This window comes from Opisthocomus hoazin, chromosome 15, assembly GCF_030867145.1.
Source record: "Opisthocomus hoazin isolate bOpiHoa1 chromosome 15, bOpiHoa1.hap1, whole genome shotgun sequence".
NCBI lineage: Eukaryota > Metazoa > Chordata > Aves > Opisthocomiformes > Opisthocomidae > Opisthocomus > Opisthocomus hoazin.
In genome coordinates, this window is record NC_134428.1 from 8,063,994 (window position 1) to 8,085,994 (window position 22,001).

At 37.5% G+C, this 22,001-nt stretch overlaps 1 protein-coding gene and 1 long non-coding RNA gene across 6 annotated transcripts in view; one reads left to right on the forward strand and one right to left on the reverse strand.

Annotated features, from left to right (window-relative positions):
• Positions 1-22,001, forward strand: part of LOC142363210 (uncharacterized) — a 96,651-nt gene that overhangs the window by 54,097 nt on the left and 20,553 nt on the right. The gene's annotated exons all lie outside the window — the stretch shown is intronic.
• The window catches only part of PARN (poly(A)-specific ribonuclease), a 58,674-nt gene continuing 57,402 nt past the window's right edge, over positions 20,730-22,001 (reverse strand). For all 4 annotated transcript variants that reach the window (XM_075436124.1, XM_075436123.1, XM_075436125.1 and 1 more), the window contains one exon: positions 20,730-21,635. In XM_075436124.1, the coding sequence (XP_075292239.1) occupies positions 21,583-21,635 (53 nt within the window). In that variant the 3' untranslated portion in view covers positions 20,730-21,582. The remainder of the gene's footprint in view (positions 21,636-22,001) is intronic.

Here is a 22,001-nt window from a genome sequence, read left to right on the forward strand (position 1 = left end):
CCTTCGTGTGCTTAGAAGGTAACATCTTTTTATCTATGAAGTATTATCAAATAAGACTTGGCTATTTTGAGTGATGAAAAATAGTAAACAAAGCATGTAGAACTGGATTATTCTTAATGCATCAAGAAATACGCTGTGATAGACAAGGGTTGATGCTGCTCAAGACTTTTATGATGTGCTCAAAGTGATCTTTTTTTAAAAAAAAAAAAAAACAAACTACCAAAAGAATACTTTAGAATTATAGAGAATAAGTTTCAGTGACAGCCAGAAATCTCTAATCCAATCACCTGCTCAAAGCATGACTAACACTGCAGTTGGAGCAGGTTTCTCTGGCACATGCCTAGTTAAGCTTAGATTCCACCCTCCCCAGCCTTTTCTGGTGAGGAAAACACCCTCAGTGTCTCCGTGCATGCCTGGTTCCAGTCCCCTTGTCTCCTAGCTGGTCCTCTGCCGGTCTCTCACCAGCTTGTCAGCAACTCTGGGGAGCCCAGAACCAGACACAGTGCTCAGATGCAGCTTCGCAAGTGCTGGTGACAAGGGAATAATCACTTACCTTCCGCAGAGCCAGTCATTTCATCACAGAAGCCGACCAGGTTGGTCAGGCACAATTTCCATGAGTACCTTGCCTGCTGAGACTTATGTACACTCTCACAAAACTAAGCTACGAAAATGCTGATTATTTTAAATGTTTGCAGTTCAATAAATAGCATCTATATTAATTTCAGATACACCTTATAGGTTTGTTGTGGAAAACTTCAAGACACTTTCACAAACTTCTTGTCAGTTTATCTTATGAGCAAGCACTGAAGTGTTTAAAACAAATCTGGAAAGATATGGAATAGGCTTTTGTTGCATCAGTTTTCCTCATGTTTCTGATTTCTCCTGCTCAGAGAAGTACTGGCTCTATCTTTTCAAGATTTATATAAAACAGCTGCTGTACTTGTAACTAACCCTTCTAACTTAGAAGTTATGTGGTGTGTCGGTTCTCACTTTTTGTATTTTATTCCACTCTTAACACCTGTTTACATACTTTGCACAGAAGCAGCAGTCAGGTGAAAAAGTATTGTGTGAAGTGTAGAATGCCACCAGTACAGCTTGTAGGTAAAATACTCAAAACTGTTAAGAAACTGCATTTGAAACAGCCTATGTCACAATGTGGGAAACACATCCCTCTACAAAGTACGAATCCTGGTTGCGGTTATGAAATTGCTGTATCATTAAATACCTCAGAGGATGTGAAGTCAACCATATGCTGTCAGGGCTGAGTCATATGTGTCTCAGGCATGGGACTGTGGAAAACGTCCCACCCTAGCAGCTCCCGTTCAAGAGGAAAAATAAAAGGACAATGGGGCGCCTGAGCCAGGCAGCAATCAATTCACCCAAACTCTTCCTGCAAGCCAGGGTCTGGAGCTGTGGAATTTCCCCAAAAACTGAAAGGAAGATCAAATGTAACGATTGGACCTCAAATACTAAAGCGTTTGGGAAATGCCATGAATCACAGAGAGACAGAGAGCTTGTGCATGGAGAAGGAACAGTGAGGCGTGCTTTGCTAACTGTGGGCCAGCCAAGTGAGAAGGAAACTGGCTTCAGAATTCTGTCACAGACATGCATGCAACATAATTCAGAGAAGTTATGTACAGAAATGGGTGACACGGAGCACACAGACTATGCCCAAAACAACATTCAAAACTGACGAGGGGAAGTATACACAGTATACTTAGTGTTTGCTCATCTGTATGATATTTTCTGCCATTTAATATAAAAAATAATTGATTTTCTGGAATTTTTACAACTGTGCTTGTCTACTTCAAGTATTGCATGCTTCTAAGAGGTGAACTATAAACCCTGAGCAAGTATAATGGGGGCTAAAGGAAAAGATGTGCTTAATCTTTCAGAGAACCTAGGGACACAGCTGTCAGTACTCGGCCTTGGGGAGGGGGGGGCATGTGCAAGTAGCCAGTAAAGTCTCATGTTTACCAAGGAATAGAAGACAAATAATCCTGACTGGAAACTGAACCAGACAGAAACCGGCTTCCCACTCTGCTCAGACAAAGCTTAGAGGCGTATGGGCTTAGAGAGCTAGAATGGAAACAAAGCAAGCCAGTACATTTCCAACTGCTGGGACACTGTCAACCCCGTGACACGCCTGTATTTCTTCTCACAATTGAAATTGCAATTGAAAATTGCAGGTCAGTTGTCCAATTTTCACTTTCAATAAAATTTAACGTAGTTATGATGATTTTAGGAAACACTCCATGCAGTCATACTTAGAAACAGCTCTGTCTTCCTATGTTCTTAGCCAAATACCAGAGGAAGATTTCCTGTCTAACTAGTGAAAATAATGCCTAGTGAAAATGTACATTCTTCAGTATATTGTATAATTACACCCAAGCTACTAAACTAGACAACATTCAGAGCCGTTTTCTTAACATTATGGGTAAACTAATTCTTTCCTCGACTTCTTTACTCATAAGAATTATTTGACTGCAGCTTTTCAGGATAATAATTTAAATTTTTAATATTTTCAGCTCCTCTTCATTATTATGTATTTCTAATGTGTTCTTAGGACAAAAGTATGAGGGTGCATTGTCATTGTTGTCTTTTTTTCTGGGTGGAGAACCACAAGCAGAAACTTTGGAAATCACACATTAAAACAATGTTCAAGTTAAACCGTGTCCACATAGCTCTGATGGCCCTGCACTTCAAAGTGCTGGCAGGCCATCAGGCAGTATTCTTCCAAGCTTTGCTTGACTTCCATAGTGGTGAATCATGGCCATAAAAGAAGCGGTGTGAATGTTGGACCTTTTTTTTCTCCACACAGGAAACTATAAAACATTAATAAAAAAGAAGATCAAGAGAGAACTGTAGAACTGTTCTTCAGTGAGATCTAAGTGGCCAGTTTTTTCCACCTGGGACATCCAGTCAAAACATTTGTTATTAGAGATGCTCACTGTGACCTGCGTGCTAAAATTCCGGGTACAGACTGAAGTCACTCCTAACTCTTTGATAAATCCTGACAAACAAGAGAAACCCTTTATGTCACCAAATCTGATGAAGTTTGGTGTAACTCACTGCAGAGCATGCTATTTTCTCCTGGGCTTATTACTTAGAAAAAATTTAAAGTATGGCAAAATGCTTCTCACTTAGCTCATAGAAAATTCAATGTTTTGTAAAATTAGACATCAAAGCTAATGAAGGAGGCATTAACATATATAATGAATTTGCCTTACTGCAAATTCCGATACAGAGTTTATGAAATCTTTGTCTTTTCTTTTGAATGGCATGTCCTCAAATAAAATTACTCATTCGTCCAAACTTTTAAAAGCAACGCATTCTTTAAACTATATGGAAAAAGAAAACTGCTTGCAAAGTCTTGTTTTGTAAAATAGTTCTCCAGAAATATTTCCTCTACAGCATTTCACTTTTTTATGCAGAGACATAAAACTGATTTTTATTCCAACTATATAAAAGAAGGTACTTATTTCGGTATAGGATAGGAGATGCTCTATCAAATCCCAACATCATACCTCTTTCTTAGAAGAAAAAAATACTTATGTAAAGCACATATCCATTTAATTATAGTAATATAGTAATTATAGTAAAATAGCCTAGTACTAATGCTCAGAATAGTACAGCATGCGTTTTAATTTTTTTCTTCATGGATATGTACTTGAGAATACATTTGACTTTGAGGCTTGAATCTCCAGGGAGAAAAATGAGGAAAAACAAAGCTCAGTGAAATATGTAGTTCAGATATCTTTTGGAGCTCCGTGCTCATTTAGAAAAAAGCCCTTCACTTCGGGATGGCAAAGTCAGAATCTGAGATCTTTCACTGAATGACCACATTTGTATGCCAAAAGCATGCAGCACCACTAGTTGCTGGGTACTGACTTTCAAAAAATCTGTCTTAAAGAACACATAGAGTCTGGTATGAAAATATTAGGAAATACAAGACTTTTGTGCAACCTTAGATATCACCTTCTTTGTCCAGTCTCTTCAATTACCCAACAAAAGGACGGTTCATCTCAAAGCCAAATTGAAGTTTGTAACAAAAACCCCAAACCTTTCCTTTGGAATATTTCTATCTGTTTCTTAATATTTTAATTAGTAAGAATTTATGAAAGACATTAAAGCTTCCCTATTCCAGCCACAAACTCTATAACATCAAGTCTCACAATGCAATTTTAAAAATAAAACCAGCAACTTAATGATACTCATGAAATCTTTTGGTGTTTTGTCAGATAGTGCAAAGAACACCTGTAATTCCATACTGTGAAATGCCTGTAAGGTGGGTTTTTTAATTAGTTATGAAAATTATTAAAAGCAAATCATAACAAGCAACTGCAAACACATACTATGTAGGACCAAACAACAATGAATTGCTTGAAGTTTCATTTCACAGAGACGCCATACTGTTTAAAATGTTCACTTCATACAAATCTAAGTAGATGTAAACACTGATTTTAATTTTTTCAGAAATAAATAATGTTAGCATATTGTGCACATCTAGTGACAAATTGGTGGGCACAAAAGGCTTTAAAGTGAAAAAATCTCTAAATAACCCACAAAATGAAAGAAAAATGTAGCATAACTGGAGTAAAAACTAATGAAAAAAAAAGAATGCTGGGAGTCAACCTACCACAGGCTCATATTTTACATATTTATGTTAAAAACATCATACCATAATGATGTAACCTGCAGAATTTCTATCACCTGTAATTTTCCTGTGAGCATAACAAACCGTATTTGTGACAGATGAAAAACTTCCACTTCTCTTTCCGTTACTTCAGAGAACAGCTCTATGTTACAATACAAATCATGATTAAGAAAAAAATTGAAGGGATTGAAGAGATTTATTTCATAAGATTATATACTGTATACTGCCATACGTGCTGCATGTCACCTTTTAGAGTAATAGTGTGTCCTTATTAAATTTTCTACAATGCATTACAAAAAGAGGGTAAGATAGAAGTGTTGATCCTTCTTAGCAATGAAATCCTATCAAGATATAATTATGTTAAGTAGCCTAGTAACTAAACACAGCGCTGTGTAACACACATTTGTTCTGGGTGAACGTTTCTGAAAAAGAAACAAATTCATCTTTGTTCCAAAAAAATTTGTGCAAATTACAGCAACAAATGAGTTGGTTTTAAAAAGTTATATAACCTAAGGTTTATTCACAGGAATTCAATTTCTTAGATCAGTATCTTTCTAACCTGTTCACATCATTCTAAATTATCACTTATCTAAACTTAATGGTGAGACACGAGAATTACAGTTCTTTCAAAATACTGTTTTATTATCAGAAATAAGAGTGCAAGGTAGATTAAAGCTGAACTGGGCTCACACGTTAACAGTTTTCACATCTGGAGAAATGTCTTTTATAAAGTGATCTGGCAAAAGTAACTAAAGTTTCTGCTACTGGGCTGATCACCGCCTCTTCTGCTCTTTCTGTGCACTGGGACAAGGCTTAACTCAGCCATCCCGCCTGGACTACTGCAGGCAGGCTTGTGCCACACCTGCAGCTAACCAGAGTTTCAGAATCTTGTATTTATTCTGAAATAACCCAGCAGCAATCTAGACTGCTCTATTATTTGTTCCAGCCACTCATGACCCACTGATTTTGCATCTTGACTCAGGAGATTACATTTACTTCTGTCAGAACTAAACTAAACTGAAGAGATTTGTCTATTTTTTTAAGGATCAATATCATCACTGTCAAGTTATTCTCCTGTGTTGCAAATCAAGTGTTGCCGACACGAGCATTTCAGAGGTTGGTTTTATTTTGTTTTGTTTCAAAGTGAAGGTAACAATTATGGCATTGCTTTTCTGAAGCATGTTTATGCTGGTTTTCTAACTGACAGATGCTTTCCTATTCCAAGAGGCCCAGAATCAGTTATTTAAATTAGTCCTTCCGTGTTAATATATGTTAGGACTCAGACACCTGGTGGATGCCAGATTACCCATCCTCCTTTACTGATGTTATTTAATTTTTTTGCCCCATTAGTCACACCTTATTTCTTCAGAAATAGTTCTGGCTTTTTGTATCTGCAAACCATCAGTCAGTTATCAAATTTATCCAAAAGATAATATGGTAATAATGTGGAGTTAGACAAAACTGAAAAGCTTATATTTCTCATTTTTTTCAACTACATAAAGTACTTCAAAACTGTACACCACATACAGTACAAGTGTCTGCTTTCAGTGGAAAAAGCTTTAGATGAATTACCCTTCTGTGCAAATCCACTAATCCCATTCTAATTTCCAGGAGAGCATTAAGCAAACCCTCAGTTAGAATGGTTAGTCAATACTGATAATTGTACGAATACAGATGTTGCTTTGCAGATTCTAGTACCTGTATTACCTTACTTTCTCATTATTCTTAATAGTTGATAATATGCTAGCATCACTCATTAGTTGGCAAGAAGTTCAGGCATGAAATACTAGTTATAAACCCAAGTAAGACCTGAGTTCTAGCAAAGATACATTATTATAGAAGGATACATTATTATTGGGAAGGAATCTGAGGAGGTGACACAGTTCAGGAGACACTAGATTGTCACTGTCTCTGAGCAGAAAGATCTCAAAAAGATGAAGACATCCACAGTAGGGTATCAGTTCCTGTTCTGCCCAGCCAGTGTTGCACCATTCAACCTACAAGTGCTGCTGTACACCATCTACCTGTGACTACAACTCACTTTGCAGATGAACATGCATTTGGTTCCTTGGAAATAATCGTTACCTGATGACTTTAAATTATTATTCTGCAAAAATAGAAAGAAATACATTTTCTGAAATACCAGTTACATACAGGAAAATACTGTGATTTGGTTTTAAGTAAAGTCTTACAGCGTGTGCAAGCAATATGGACTGGATGGACAAAAAGATTTAGTGTTGTCGGATACAGAAGTCCAAAACTGCTGGTCCTCTTAGTCACCTGACATCAGTAGGAACTGAAAGTTATCACCACGACTTATGCATCTAAACAGATTTCAAAAGAACTCAAGCTGAATATCTATGAATCAAAGGCAAATAAACAAATAAATAAAAATAATCCCAAGCTTTATTAAGCATACTATTCCCAGGAGGGAGAGAATGGTGCCTCCAAGACATAAGGTTAGCAACATGGATGAATTCCAGGTTGATCTTTCCCTGCTCCTTGCCAACAGATTATTTTCAGGTAGAGCCTGAGTCACAGAAAGATGAGAACAACCACGCTGATCAGCTCTGACCAGCGCAGAAAGACAGCTGCCAGGGGTCTCATTTGGGAAATACTAAGCTTTTATTGTGAATTAGTTATAGCTAATGACAGGTTTCAAGGTAGTTTTTATGATGACTAATGTAATGCAAGTGTCTCTGTTGATCTTGGTGGAACCATAAGTGATTACCTAATGGTAATTTGTTTGGAGAAAGACAAATAGTAAGGAAAAAAAAAAGAAAAATAGATAAATAAATAGACCATATATATGATCTACTCTTTCAACTGTCAGTCCTGTTCAAAATGTTGGTTTTATTTAATAATATTCAAAGTAAGCATTAACCTACTAAACAGTCTTCGGTAGACTGGAGTTTTACTGTTCGTCTCTTTTCTAGATTAATGCTGAAAATTAAAGATGGTGAAAATGTAAAAGTAAAGCTGTAACATTTCAAATAAAATACTTCCCATTTCCAGTGGACATGTATCTGTACTAAATGTGTTTGCTGTTGACAGGAGCTGATGAGAGCAAAATGGATTCAGCATTAATTTAGGATTGTTTGAGACATACATAACAGAATATTATGCCAAAATCAGATGGGAATAGAAAAGCTCCTTAGAAAATACAGCTATGCTCAACAATTTCCATGAAGTTGTTTTTTGGCACCAGAAAGATTCCTATGACCCAATTTCCACCTGCTTATTGGTTTTATATACCATCCAAAGTAAAGTACCAAATGGGAAGCAAAAGGTAACAAAACATGAGTTTTTTAATAGTTTGACGTGTGTATGACATGATTTCTCCACTTAAGAAAAAAAATAATTACGGGATAGGAAAGTGATGGAGACCGTGTACATTACAGTTCTTTAGGGAACTGTGATTTAGGAGACTGACCGATTCTTGTTTTGACAATTTATAGCAGGAAACAAATAAGCACAGAAATTTATGGTAGTTAGTATATGAATCCCAAGACTCATATATCCCTGCTTGTGGGTTTCACATAATTAGGAATACAAGTCAAGAATTCAAGAACAGGTAATGTAGACACAAATATTAAAATCAAAGTCCTAGATAATTTTCAAACTGATGGCTTCGTAAGGGTTTGGTTTATCAAAATAAAATTTTGCTTAAGCTTGTCAGAGGAAGTTTGTTTAACTGAAACCCTATTTAATAATTTCTATTTGTATATGTGCAAAATAGTTCAAGCTAACGCATGGTAAGTTAGTAGATTTCATGCTGCAAATGTGACACGACATTGGCAAGTGTAACAATGGCAAAGTTATAACATTTCAAACAGAAAATTTCCCCAGGAGATAAGAACGATGTCTTAAAAATCTGGGGAGAAGCACACTGGCAACTCTCCCTTGTGTACAGCCTTTCAGCCTTTCAAAAAGCTTTATCTCAGTCTCTTTCAGCCTCCTAAGAAATGTCAATAATCAAATCCATTCAAGCCACTTAAATTGCACCTGTTTGCAGAAGGCTTGAACTCTAACTTGTTCTCTGAAGTTGATTTAGTTTCCAAATATCTCATTAAATACTGTTATTTATTAACCCAGTCATTTTGAAGATCTATTGGTTTACATAAATTAAAATTAAGCTGAACCCTAAATACATTTGCTTTGGGTGTTTTGTATATTAATTTTGTCTTTTTATTAAAATATATTTAATAAAAAGCATACAAAGTCCACAAAGATGCACTTTAGAATTTTTAAATGGAAGTCAAAGAAATTAAAGTGTGCTTTTGGGAAAGAAATATTAAAACCAGCATGTGCCTGTAGTAAAAATTTTCAGGAAGGTCAGACCAATGAATCTTTGGAAACCCTGGGCTTAATGTTCTAATTAGCTCATCCAGAAATACAAAGTAACTTTTTACATCACTTGGCTCTTCTGCAAGTGAGGATGATATTTTCTTAATTCCCATTTATTGATTAGATATTCTGATGCTTTAGTAATTGTTAGCAATCAGACTGTCAAGGGAGAATTTGCTTTGTAGTTAGAAATTATTTAAATTATTATTTAAATTAAATTATTTAAATACACTTCCTGCCTGCTACCTTAAATTAAAAGGAAAGGTTGCTATTTAAAATCACTCTGATGTTTTAACTGCACTCATTTTGATGTATACCTTTATCATAAGGGACTTCATGTCTAACATTCTGAATTCACAGTAGTGAATTATCAGTCACAAGGTCCAACTCTGTCGCATATGTCCACCCATAAAATCCAAATAATTTAGTGTCTGCATGGGTGAAAGGTTAGTCTGATAGTTTTTATTACAATTTTTATTACAATTTTATTACAATTAGCTCACCTAAGATGTAGCCATCCCTTTACAGAAGATGAGCAATTCCTACAATACAGTTTTATAGCATCTTCTTATTCCCTGAACTTGGAAAGAGTTTTGATTCCATTTATGTGATCTACACTAAAGAGACCAGCTAAAGATTACTTAAAAAAAAAAAGGTATTTCTAATCCTCTTTGAATGTTTGAGGAGAAACAACCTCGAACAGAAGTAAGCATCCTAGGTGGAGTTTCAATACTGCAGTTCTATCAGTCTTGCTCAGTCACACTCGTCTTTTCTGTCTCCCCCTTTCTCTACCTCCAACGCTGCACAAGGTGTTCAGGTTGCTTCCCATCCACACTCCATTTCCGGCAATGTCCTTTGTCCCATTGTCGCACAAGGGTCCAGCACTAGGACAAGAAATATTTCTTTAGATGTTCCTGGGGTAGTGAAGTTATATGCATGTCCACATACTACTACTTCTGTCAGGTTTCAGTGGGCATGAAGAACAAAAGCTGAAACTTGAAGCAAACGAGTCCCTAGTTCACAGCAACAGTACAAATCATATCGCTATACGTTCAAGAATAATCTATGACAATGCACAGCCTTCCTACATGAGCGTAAGCAGATATTGGGGTGGCTGAAGTCCTGCATGGGGACCAGGGCCTGGAAATTTGAGGCTGCTCTTAGGTGTCTGCAGAGGCCTGATCTGCTGGTTCTTCCAGGTCAGGTGGCCTTTCACAGACACCTGCTGCAATGTCACCTTTGCCTCTCTAATCCTAAACCGTGAGCTCTCAGCTGGCTCCTTACCCATCCCCAGGCAGAGCCCCATGCACGTCCATGCAGGAAACTATAATGCCAAAGTCAGACTGCACAAAAATCCCCTTCTTACCATACACATTCAGTATTTATATCGCAGCAAAATACTTTTAAGGTTTATGTTGTATATTTAAAAAAAAAAAAGTGACTCATGTATGTTCAGTTTGGCTAAATTAATTATTTTGGACCAAATTAAGTTCAAGTAATGACTTGCTTGAGGTGCTTCTATTACAGAGTGAAATATTACACTTTGCAGGCAATGCATATAATACATGAGGAATTATATCCTGAGCAAATTAAAAATATCTTCATAGTTTGCTACCTTTCTTTCTGAGCCCCAGAGACTTTTTCTCTAAATGCAAGGAACTCTCCCTAAGTCCAAACAAAGTACAAGAGAAAACATTGTGTTGGAACAAAATAGAACAAAGACTTTGCTGAAACTTAAAAAAAAAAAAAATCTTGAAAGTGAAATTAATGTTGACATTTTCATTCAAAAATAAAACTATAAGAATACAAAGAGAGCCTGAATGGAAGTTGAAATAAAAATTAAATTGAAGCTTTGTTTCTTCTTTGGTGTGTTCTCTGTTCCACACAAACTCAAAAGCAAAAAAAGGAGGGCAAATTAGATTGTTGCAAGAAGATACTTCTGCTCAGGAGAGTTCAAGGAAAAAAAAAACAACCCACCTAAACCCACTCCCAAAACAAACAAGAAACCCCCCCCAAATTCAACTTACCTCTATTTTTAATGTAATCAGAGCAATACAAAAGTGGACTGGACCTTAGGGTCTTGGTCTATCTGTTACGTTAGACTGAATGCAGTAGATACGAACTGAAAGAAATCAGTATGTCTAACAACACTGACTACACAAAACAGAGCAAACCTTGCTCTTTGTGCTGAGATGATGCTTTAAACTATACCAGGAAAATATTTTAAGAGAAATGTAGCAGATACTAAATGTCATTGGAAAGCATTTTTGCACATTTATTCAAGGAATAAAAAAGGAATGCCTTTTCCTACAAATACCAAGATTAAAAGGGTTTGTTGTCCCACAGACCTCCATTCCTACACAAGTACACGCTTAGATGAACCAAGCAAATCTGAACTATGATTTCAAATAACAGCTCTTCTAATTGTTCTTTTACTTCATTTCCCCTGTCTCCTCCCAGCTGGATTATTCCTGTGTGGTATTCAAGCTGCACAGAAGACCAGCTTCTGTGTAGCAGTGTAACTGCAGAGGTTACATTTACAGTGAGTTTTTATCTGCTGCAACTTAGACATGCTTTCATTGCTTACTGTAGCGAAGACGTTTCAAAAAGTAAGAATGTCTTTTTTGCCTAAGAAAACTTCCCAAATGAACTTCTGTATGAAATCTCTTGCAAAGCAATTCCCTTCCACATACACAAGGGCTTAGTACACATTGTTCAAACTAACGCTCTCGCCAAATCAACATATGCTTCTAACCTCATGCTCTCTGCTGGGAGCTTACAATACCAGGAAAAGCTGCAGTATAGGTCTTTTCAGGACAAGAAGGGGGGATGGGGGGGACACACACCATTCCATAAACGAAGACTCTATAACACAACACCATCCCTACACACTCGATTAGAACACAGAATAGTACAGTGTAGTTAAAACACTGCGGAGACAGAAGGGAGGGAAAGGACCAAGATGTAAAACATGGTATTTCACAGTGAAGACAGATCCTGGAATGACTTCAGAAAGACAAATGAGGCAGAATATCTTTTAAGTGTGTGTGCTCGCATCTGTCGATTGAAATGGAAGAAAACTGTCACACCTAATTTTGTCAAACACTTCTTAATAGATGGAAAAGTGTTAATTCCCTGTGTAGTGCTTTTATGGACAAAGTTCACAACATCCTGAGTAAATACTTATTAAATTCATATAAGTAATGATTCTTCTCATATGTGATAATGCCTCACATAAAAATACAAAATACTCTTGGATCTTAACTAAATTCAGTCTCAGAGTACTAATATCAGCTACATAACTATTACCTCCATATTACAGGTGGAGAAGCTAGACACACAGATGCGTTAAAGTGAGTTGCTCAATGTCACACTTAAAACTGGCAGCTAAGCTGACGGTGACAAAAATCAGATTATCCAGTGCTGTCCTACCAGGAAAAAAAATAATTATCTATCTCAAACAACAGAGCAGCTCAGAAGTGTTTCTCCACTTTGCCAACGTTGTGGATAAATGTTGGCAGTGTAAATGTGTGGAATTTGGCATAGAGCCTCTTTCCTTACAATGTGTCATTCATCCTCATTTTTAGCACTTCAGTGGCTGTTCCTTGTAGGTGGCTATTAAAGGGAAGAAAAAAAAGAATAAACCAAAACAATAGAATACTGTTACACTAATGAAACATAAAAGTTAAGTAGAGCATCTTCTTCTAGCTTTGTAGCAGTAAAACACCTCTGCAATATCAATCAGATTAAATTCTGGAATTGGTCCACCCCTGTAATCTGTCAAAATCTTAACATTTTTGGTTTTATTTTGCTGGGCAAATGTGAAGTTCTCTCTGATATGATTTTATGGTAAACTGAAAGAAGACAAGTGCCAGTAAAATTGCCAGAGCAATTACTCTGTATAGAGCTAGCAAAAATAGGACATAATTTACTGTTTCCCCTCATAATGCCGTAAATCTTCACAGATTCACTAAATAACTAGCTTAAACTAGAAACTTTAGCTAAATACGATACTAAATTCACATTTACAAAACACTTTAAACCTGTGTAGGTTTGAGTGGCTGAGCTTCACTCTATGCACTGTCCAACCCTACAGAAATCAATGTCCTGAGATATATCCCAGAAGCTGTATAGAGTGAGTTACAATCAGAAGAATTTTATCTGTCAGGAAGAAAGAATGTCAGAACTCTGTCTGAAATTCACAAAAAATAAGTCTAAACTAATGAGAATATTAGCTTAAATTAAATGAGCTCTGCTACAGCAACATGAGCATAAAAATGCAGACTTTTTCATGAGGGAGGTTTTGTCCAGCCCATGGCTAAATATAGGTACCCCAGAAAAAAAAATCTTGAATCTCTGAGATTGGACTGATTTTTTTGAATATAAAATAAATCCTCACATTTTATCACCACTGTGGGAAAAAAAATCTGTGTCTAAAGCCACTGTTATCTGCACTGACTACACAATTTAGATTTTAATAAATATTATCTACAAGCTATATGCATTTTTAGAAGATACTTACTTTTATAAAGTCTCCCAGCCATAGCTATTTACATATAATTTCAGTAATCAAAGAAGATTTCTATCTTTTGAGAACGAGATTGTGATGCAAGAATTATAAAAGCAGTGTGAAGGCAAGCAGGGAATCCCTTAAATTGGATCTTATTCCACACTAAGTTTGAAAATACATTAGTGAACTGTTCAGGATAAATTGTATGCTGCTGTATAATCCTCCACAGAGCAGTGGAAATACAAATGAAATTAAGGACAAGAAAGAGTCATTAATCATTACAAAACCTGATGTAAACACATATCAAAACACAGATCAAAATGTTTGCAGATTCCCAGCAACCATGCATTTCAGTGTTAAAATTTAGATAAATATCCCAGTGTGGAATACAGACAAATCACTCCTGGTTATTTTCAGACAAATGATTCCTAGCAGCTTTTCAGCTTCCCAGTTTAGGATTCTGTAGAACATAGTATCCAGCAGCACGTATTGCATGAGAATTGGGCATTGTACAAGGAAACTTACGCAGCTGCTTAAACTCTGATGCTTGCATTTGTAGCTCCCAGTCAATGCAGTGCTTAAAAAAAAAGTAGTCTTCCAGGGCATGAAAGGTGCGAGAGAGTGGCAGATACGTGAGAGTGAGCTGGATCCCAGAGAAGTGCATGAACTGGCATGTCTAAATATGATTGAGTGCCAAGCAGTTTTACAGTGATTTAAACAGGGCTCAAACTCTGGGAAATGAAGGGAGAGTGGGAGACTGTGCTTTTCAATGTGGCATAATACTACTTAATCACTAAGCCATTACCTTCTCCTAATGAAATATAAGTAAAGCACTCCAGATTTTCAACTCCATTATGTAAATTCTCTAGTTATTCTTCTGTTTGGATATTTGGAATTTTATAGGGGTTGTTAAATTCCTGCTTTGGTTTTATTATTAAGCAGATACTGTGCATCTATGATTATGGATGCTTTAACTTATTTATATTACCCATTTTTTCCATTCCAGTTTCCAGTACCAATTTCAGTTACCTAAAAGCCAGCCAGAGCATGCCAAAATGGATCCACCCACCCAGAAGGATCAGTGGCATAGTTCAGATTTTCTTTTAGGATCATTCACTCTGATTTTTGTTTCACAGAAAAAAGTCTGGAATATGGCAGCACTCTGTCAGTTTGTTATCTACAATGATAATTCTGTGCTGCTTGCACTACAAGCTTTGAAAACTCATGGTGATGACTTTGTTTATTTTGAATGTGGGTAGGTGGTGGTAAGGCTCTTCTAATCTATGGAGTAAACATCTGTGTCTGTTAGGTTCAGAATATACAGAGCAAGAGCAGCAATGGAAAAAACGTAAAAGCTAATGCAATAGTCCTGCGAATTTTTCTCATCTACTAGAAGTCCCTGTATTTATATCTCACTACAGTAAACAGTTTTACTTTTTGCTTTTCTAGGTTAGACTATGTTAAACGTGGAAAGCAATTCACTTCTCCTTAGATGAAACTTGAAAATCATCTGACCATTTTGTCTGACACAGCTCTAAATTTATCTGAAATGCAAATATGTTTCAGCACCAAAAAAAAGACAAAACACAAGTGTCCTGAACATGAGTTTGCTAGCACTCAAGTTACTCAGAATACTAGACGAGTGTCAGCTTCCTGCTATTTTTTCCCAGAAGTTTCTGCAGTTGGACTGCTAGCAAATACAGCTTCAGTCAGACTTATAGGCCAAAAGGATCATTTACTCTGTTCTGTTTCCCACAGTATTGAGATGCCAATGCTTGGCATTATTCTTCCTGTTCATATCATATACCCATGTAATCACAGCCATCACATACTTACATTTAGAGCTAGATAACACAGTTTAGTATTTTATTCTTAGAATGTGCCTTGCAATACAATCAAGCCCCGTCCCCCCAACCCCACCCCAAAACCCAGAATGGAATAGAAATTGAATATTCTGTTCAAAAGACGACTGCTAAGACAAACATGTCTTGTAGTGATGCCTCTATCTCCAAAATCTGGTAACACCATTGGTAATTATCTTTAAACTGAAAAACTTAAGAGTATATATAGAACCTGCCAGTTGTCTCAAAGAAACACACAGATAGCAAACCTAGCAGGAGTGCTAAATTTGAAATAGTACTTTATGCTCAGGAGTATTTTTATCCCAATAGTTTATTCCTAAATATAAAGGAAATATACAGAAAAGTAAAACTGTATGTAGTGTAAACATTAAACATTTTTCAAAGAGTTCTGAATGCAACAGTACTGCTGTGTTTACATGTGTGTGTGTTTTTCAGGAAAGTATTCAAGGAACAAGAAAGTGTTTGATTTCTTTAACATGAGTGAGCATTTTAGTAAACAGAAATAGATGAGAATGTGGTAGCCATAGCTAAATTTGGTTTGGAGTAACTTAAACTGTTGAAGTATGCATGGGAAGGAATGCGGGGAACTACCTTTATTTAAGAAATTGCAATTCAGAACAGATCACAATTCTGTCTCGTCTGAACTTCCATAGAAGCAAAACACAGAACTTTCCAAATTCCTTCTTTAAACCAAAAACCCATCTATGCCAGTCTGAAAAGCATCTACTGAAAAATCTTCTGTTCCACTAAAATACATTGGCCCGAGTGCATGTTTTCGCAAGGCAGAGTAGGAAAGCCCGCTTTTTAAGATACTGGAACACGTGTATAAAAGCTTGTAGCTCTTGCTCATAACACACATTACCCTAAGATTACATATCCTAAACACAAAAAGAAATCAGACGAGTTCTCTTCTAAAAACATAGACCTGAGTTTGAGAGTTCATCAGGTCTTTGAAAATTGTCAGACTATAACTAGGAATCCTGTCATAACACTGCATCCTTTTTTTGCCATGAAAAATAGCGCACTTGCCTCAGAAAACTGCTATTTTCTACTGTTCCTTATTAGACTTATTTTATAAGTTGGAGTGGTAATTTTAGAAGTATCTCTTTTACAGATTCCTTCCAAGGTGAAAAAATAGCTCCACCTTGCTAACCATACTATTAGTATCAAGATATATTAAATTGAGCATCATTCTATTCTTTAGTCTTTTTATATATAAAGTTTCTTAGTTTGTAGCTGCTACTTTAAGGTTTTTAAGATAAGCTACATTAAGTTTAGTAGTACTCATACTCAACCAGCATATTATTACTGTCATCACAAGTGTTTAAAAATGTCTTTTCAGAGTAGTTGTAAGGAAAATAATACATATATGAACACTTAGACTCATTACTGAGAGAAAACTCTTCACAAAGTCTTTAGAATCAAACAAAATAGCTGTTCTTACCACAGTAATAGTGCAGTTTTTTTGAGGCTTATATAAGGAACTGTCAACCTCAAAGGCTGAATTTAGAGTAATTAGCTTTAAGACAATTGTATTTTCAGTCACTTGATGGCTTGTAAACAGATCATAGATTAGGATGCAACTGCCATGGCACAGCCACAACCTCCAGATCTTCGTGTTCAACTGCACACTAATGCCAATCACATCAGATAGGGTCACTCTGGTAATAAACCAGAAAATGGTTTGCAACAACTTGCAGACTAGAGACTGCTCATGTACAAACACAACTATCACTCATTTTAAAGAAATGAATATAAAGCCAGGGAAATCTAACTTTTCACAGTTTGGCTGAATGTTTTCTATAATGCATTTATGAATAGATGCGTTCCACATGAGTGTCTCAAGCTCGGACTGACCCATAATATGCTATAGTGCTCATGGAAGCACACGGATGCAAATAATTATTCCGTTGGAAAAAAATATTTTTTAAAGGAGCTTCATGCATATCTATTAAAGCAAAAAGATCATCTTAATTAAGAGTAGAATGGCCCTACAAATCTCAGCCTAACCTATCGCCCATTGCTCCTCATCCAAGAAAAGTGTGGCAGTATTTCTGTAAAGCACACAGGTAATGTTATTTTAGTGGAAGTTTAAAGCTACAACAGTACAATACAGACAAGTAAGTCTTTATTCATTTATTAAATGTACTGTGGAGTAACTTGAGGAACCTTCTTCAATGTACACATCTGGTCAGTTGGCAATAGCCTAAAGACTTCAGAAGCCAAGAACTTTTGATTACCAGCATTCTTGTGTATGCTCTGAAGCTTAATTGCAGAGGACATTTTTGTATGTTTAACATGATTTAAAGATACAGAACACATGCAGAGTACCAGACATTTTTCTGGGCACCATGACAGAACTCAAAGATTTAAAGAAAGAAAGAGTTAGGACATCCCCTCTCCTGCCCCCAAATCACCGAAGTTTTAGCTTTCTACCTCTCTCTTGGTTTCTCCATTGGATGGATAGCTAAATTCAGTCCTCCACAGCCTTTAGCTTTTTACTCCAAACTATAAGCTCAAAACTGAGACCAATAATAGGTCACTGAACTCCCAGAAATCTTAATTTTTCATGAGATAGTTCATTCTCCCTTAGGCTTCATTTACCTGCCCCTGTACAAAACCATGCTACAGGGACACTCATGCTCTTCTCTTTTACTCCATACTACACAGCTACTTTTTTCTCCGTATTTCTTGTCTTCCAGCAACTTCCTATACCCTGTGCTGTCAACCCCGTGCATTCTGACGAAAGTTAGTACTTCTCATCCAGAAATGCTTGAGATGGATTTGAAAATGATTGCTTTAAACACAGTTTTAACTTGCTTTCTGATGCAAACAATGAGGCACTCAATCACCATTGATAAATGATCATAGTCAAGTTTAAGTTTCAGACAAATAAACACATTCTTATTCCTCTGAAGAGGCAGGATTCCAGCCCACCTATCTCATTCAGCTGCTGAGACAGACTTCCCCCACATTTCTCCACGCCACTTCTTCAGATCCTCTCACATTCAGCTCTGCGCTCCCCAGTTCTCATCTTTTCTCCTCAAAGTTACTCACAAAATTCCCTCATTTTCTCAAGGAAACTCCTCATTTTCTTCAGCCCCTACTTCCAGCACTTCTATATATTGTTTTTTGCCGCTTTTAACATCCTCCTTTGCGTTCCCCCCCTCCCCGACCCTCACGCAGATCCCAACTCCCTCTAAAATGGCTGCTTCTCACCTCACGGCAGGCGAGGGCCACCTTCCACGGGATGCCCGGAGCTACTGCAGAGCCCCTGGCCCATTGCTGCAGGGAATCCTTCACTTCAGCGCTACCAGCAGCAAGGTCATGCTGCCTGGCTGACACAGCTGGAAGGAGAAATAGGAACGCCTAGGGTGGCTGCAGCCCGTGGGCCCACTGCAGCCCGGCCCAGGCCCGCAGACCGGGGCCCTGAGGGGAGGGGGGAGGCCGCGCCGCCCCCGCCCCAGCTGAGGAGAAAAGGGAATGAAGGAAACAAAAACGTACTTCAGAAAAGTAATTCGGTCGAAGCATTACACGGACGCAGCTGACTTCACTGGGCCAAAACATCGCCTCTCAGCAACTCCGCGGCTACCCCAGCTTGGCAATGCGGCGGCCAGGCCTGTGCTGCGCCTCAGGGCCAGCAGCAGCCGCAAACCCTGCAGAGCAAGGCCGGGAGTCTCCACAGCCTGAAGACTACGGACGGCCGCCTTGTTTTTCAGAAACAAATGCTGTGAAGATCTAAATACTATGCACGCATTTTAAACATACATTGGAAAACAAATGTGGATCTAATTTAAGCAGGTGCATTCTTTCCCTCCTCAAATTAATGATTTCCTTTAGACCAAAGGGACATGTACCAAGCCCCACAGAACAATGAGGTTCGATGCGGGATCAGTGGGGACGGCTCCTCCTTGGGACATCACCCGTCACTGACCCCTGGCAGCTCCCCACCCAAACTTGGTATTAGAAATATTATAGCCCCGCATCCAGTCACATTTTATCAGCTTGCCTAGGTGTTCACTGGTAACATCAAACACATCTAAGCACTAGAAAATGGAAGAACACTATTTTCTTAAGAGGAATTAATTACAGGTACAGATAAATAACATCCTGCTCCTCAAAATGACAATTTGGGAGGGGACAAGGGTAGAAATAGTGGGAGTATCTGTTAACCTTTGTAGTTTAGAGAAGGATATACACAGCCTACTCTGAGGAAACAAGTTTTTCAGATATTGTATTGTAATGCAGCTAAGAGTTCCACTTTCCCTGCAGGTATGTGGCTGCTGCTGTCCAAGAGCACGGTCAGTACCGTACAGGTGCTAACGGCCTCAGGGTGAGGACTCCAGGCAGATTCCCTGCTGCAGGGCCGGCTGCCATAGCTCTTGAGCAGAGACTTTCTTGCCTCGTAAGCTGTACTTCTGGCAGTCCCTTCGAATGCTTTGGCAGCCTTTGGACACAGGGACTGTCACCTCCCTCCCAAATCACGATGTGTCAGGTCTTTAGGATATATAGTTCATAACACCCCACCAACATTTGGACAGAACACCGTTTAAGTCACCTGAATCATCTCCATAAGAGATGACTATTTTATACAAGTTTTCTTCAAGTGTTGCATGTATTCTGAGAACCAAATTTGCAGTTTCTTTCGAGGTTTGGATACTCAAGATAAAAGTGATTTAAGTATTTAATCCTAAGGCTCACGAGTCTCAGAGAAGAAAAGTCTCTGGATCCTTGAGAGCAGAAGAGTTCAGTTAATAATTCTGCTTTGCATCACTACTAGCACTGTCTTCTTTTCCACATTTTAGTGTGAGAATGTGATTATATGGCTGCTATTAAAAAACCAACAACTTAATTATACTACTTCTGCTAGTATTCCAATGTTAGAAATAAAACATTTGACATCTTTATTTTCCCCTTTGCAATGCAAGTTCAAGATAGCTCTCCCAATGATTTGAACACCCACAAATTTTGGCACACCTTCCAACAGGTTACTGCATTGTTTAAATCACAGTGGTTCCCACGCCAATCTAAATCCACTCTGATGATGCCATCTTAATATCCCACTCTTCCACAGCAATGGTTTTAAACTCACTGATTTGCAAACTCTCTTCTTCCCCCTGGCTAAGGGAAACACATAGCAATTTAAATCTTATGACAACAGGCTTGCTTTTCTTGATTACATTTCACAAATATCTTGAAAAGCAGTCCATGGACCAGAAGAGTCTGCTAGTCACAGGCTGACAAAAAAAAATTGTTATAGTATGAAAAAAAAAAGAGTTCACTAAAAACATTTCAGAAACTAGTAAATAAAAACAAACCAATTCCTAAGAAAATGTCTTTAATTTTCATTTTATGGAAATACATCTTTTGTTTTTATTTCCATGATACAAAAATGTTACATATCAAACATTTTCTGAAATCTACCATTGCAGATCCTTTTTTAAACAAATAAAGGGCTGGTGCAGTTAGCAGGTTTGTCACAGGTACCAAAAAAAGTTTTTACAAAAACCCCACAAGCTGTGGAAGGAGGAGGGAAGAAACAGATCAAGACTTAAGAGTGAAAACAGCAACAGATGTGAAAACAAAGAACTACCTCCCACCAGGAAATTAATGTTTGAGAAACTTGCAAGTTAGAGTTTTCTGAAAGGATAAGGTATGTGTAAAGTCAGTATTTAGATTAATACTGGCTGCACAGGAGGCGGGGGTAGAAAATGGAAAACTAAAAAAGATTTCCAGATAAAGTAACCGGTAGAAAGCAATATATGAACCTGCAGTTCCACCTGTTTCAAGAATGCTGACAGCATACTGATACTGCCTGAAAAAACAGCTAAAGATTAGGAGACTTGTGGGAACTCCCCTCAAGCACAGGAGACAGTCTAGCATGACATCACAGAGTGCCAGTTCTTTTTGTACATAGCCAGCATGCCAAAGTAGGTGACCAAAATACATTTAGTCTTGCTTCTTAAATCTAACATCATTTACGACAGCAAGGATTTCACATGATCAACAATCAATCATACACTAGTTAATATACACAGAAGTAAAATAGACAGCGATTGTTCAATAAACAGTTTAAAATAATTAAACTGATTTTCAGGACACATACTGCTTTGTTAACACCACTTTATTTAAATAAAGTATGGCTTCCAAAAGGCGTATTCTCGCAACTGCTTTCAATCAATTCCACTTCTTAAGGCAGTTGTTTCCTACCATGTTTCAGGGACTTCAAAAATTCCAGTGGAACTAGTTGTGAGGCTTCCTAAAAGACAGAGTCACGGAACAATATATTAAAGACTTCAATATACAAACACTGAAAGGAATAAAAATTACATCAAGAATCTTCTTATTCTTTCTGAGCGTTCAAAGACATATTTTCTCCTCTAGAGCGAGGCTCTAGATACATCACCAGCAAGTCAATATTTACAAAGGGAAACCTACAGACTGCTTATGAGTAGGCACTTAAAAAGAAAACGGGGGGGGGGGGGGGGGGAGTTAATGCCAAGTATCTTACCCAAATAGGGTAAATAATATATTTTGCAATTAATGAATATTTTTGATCCAAGTAATTTTGTTTTTGCAACAACTGGGATGACAAAGTTAAATAACACTATTTTCCTGACTGCAC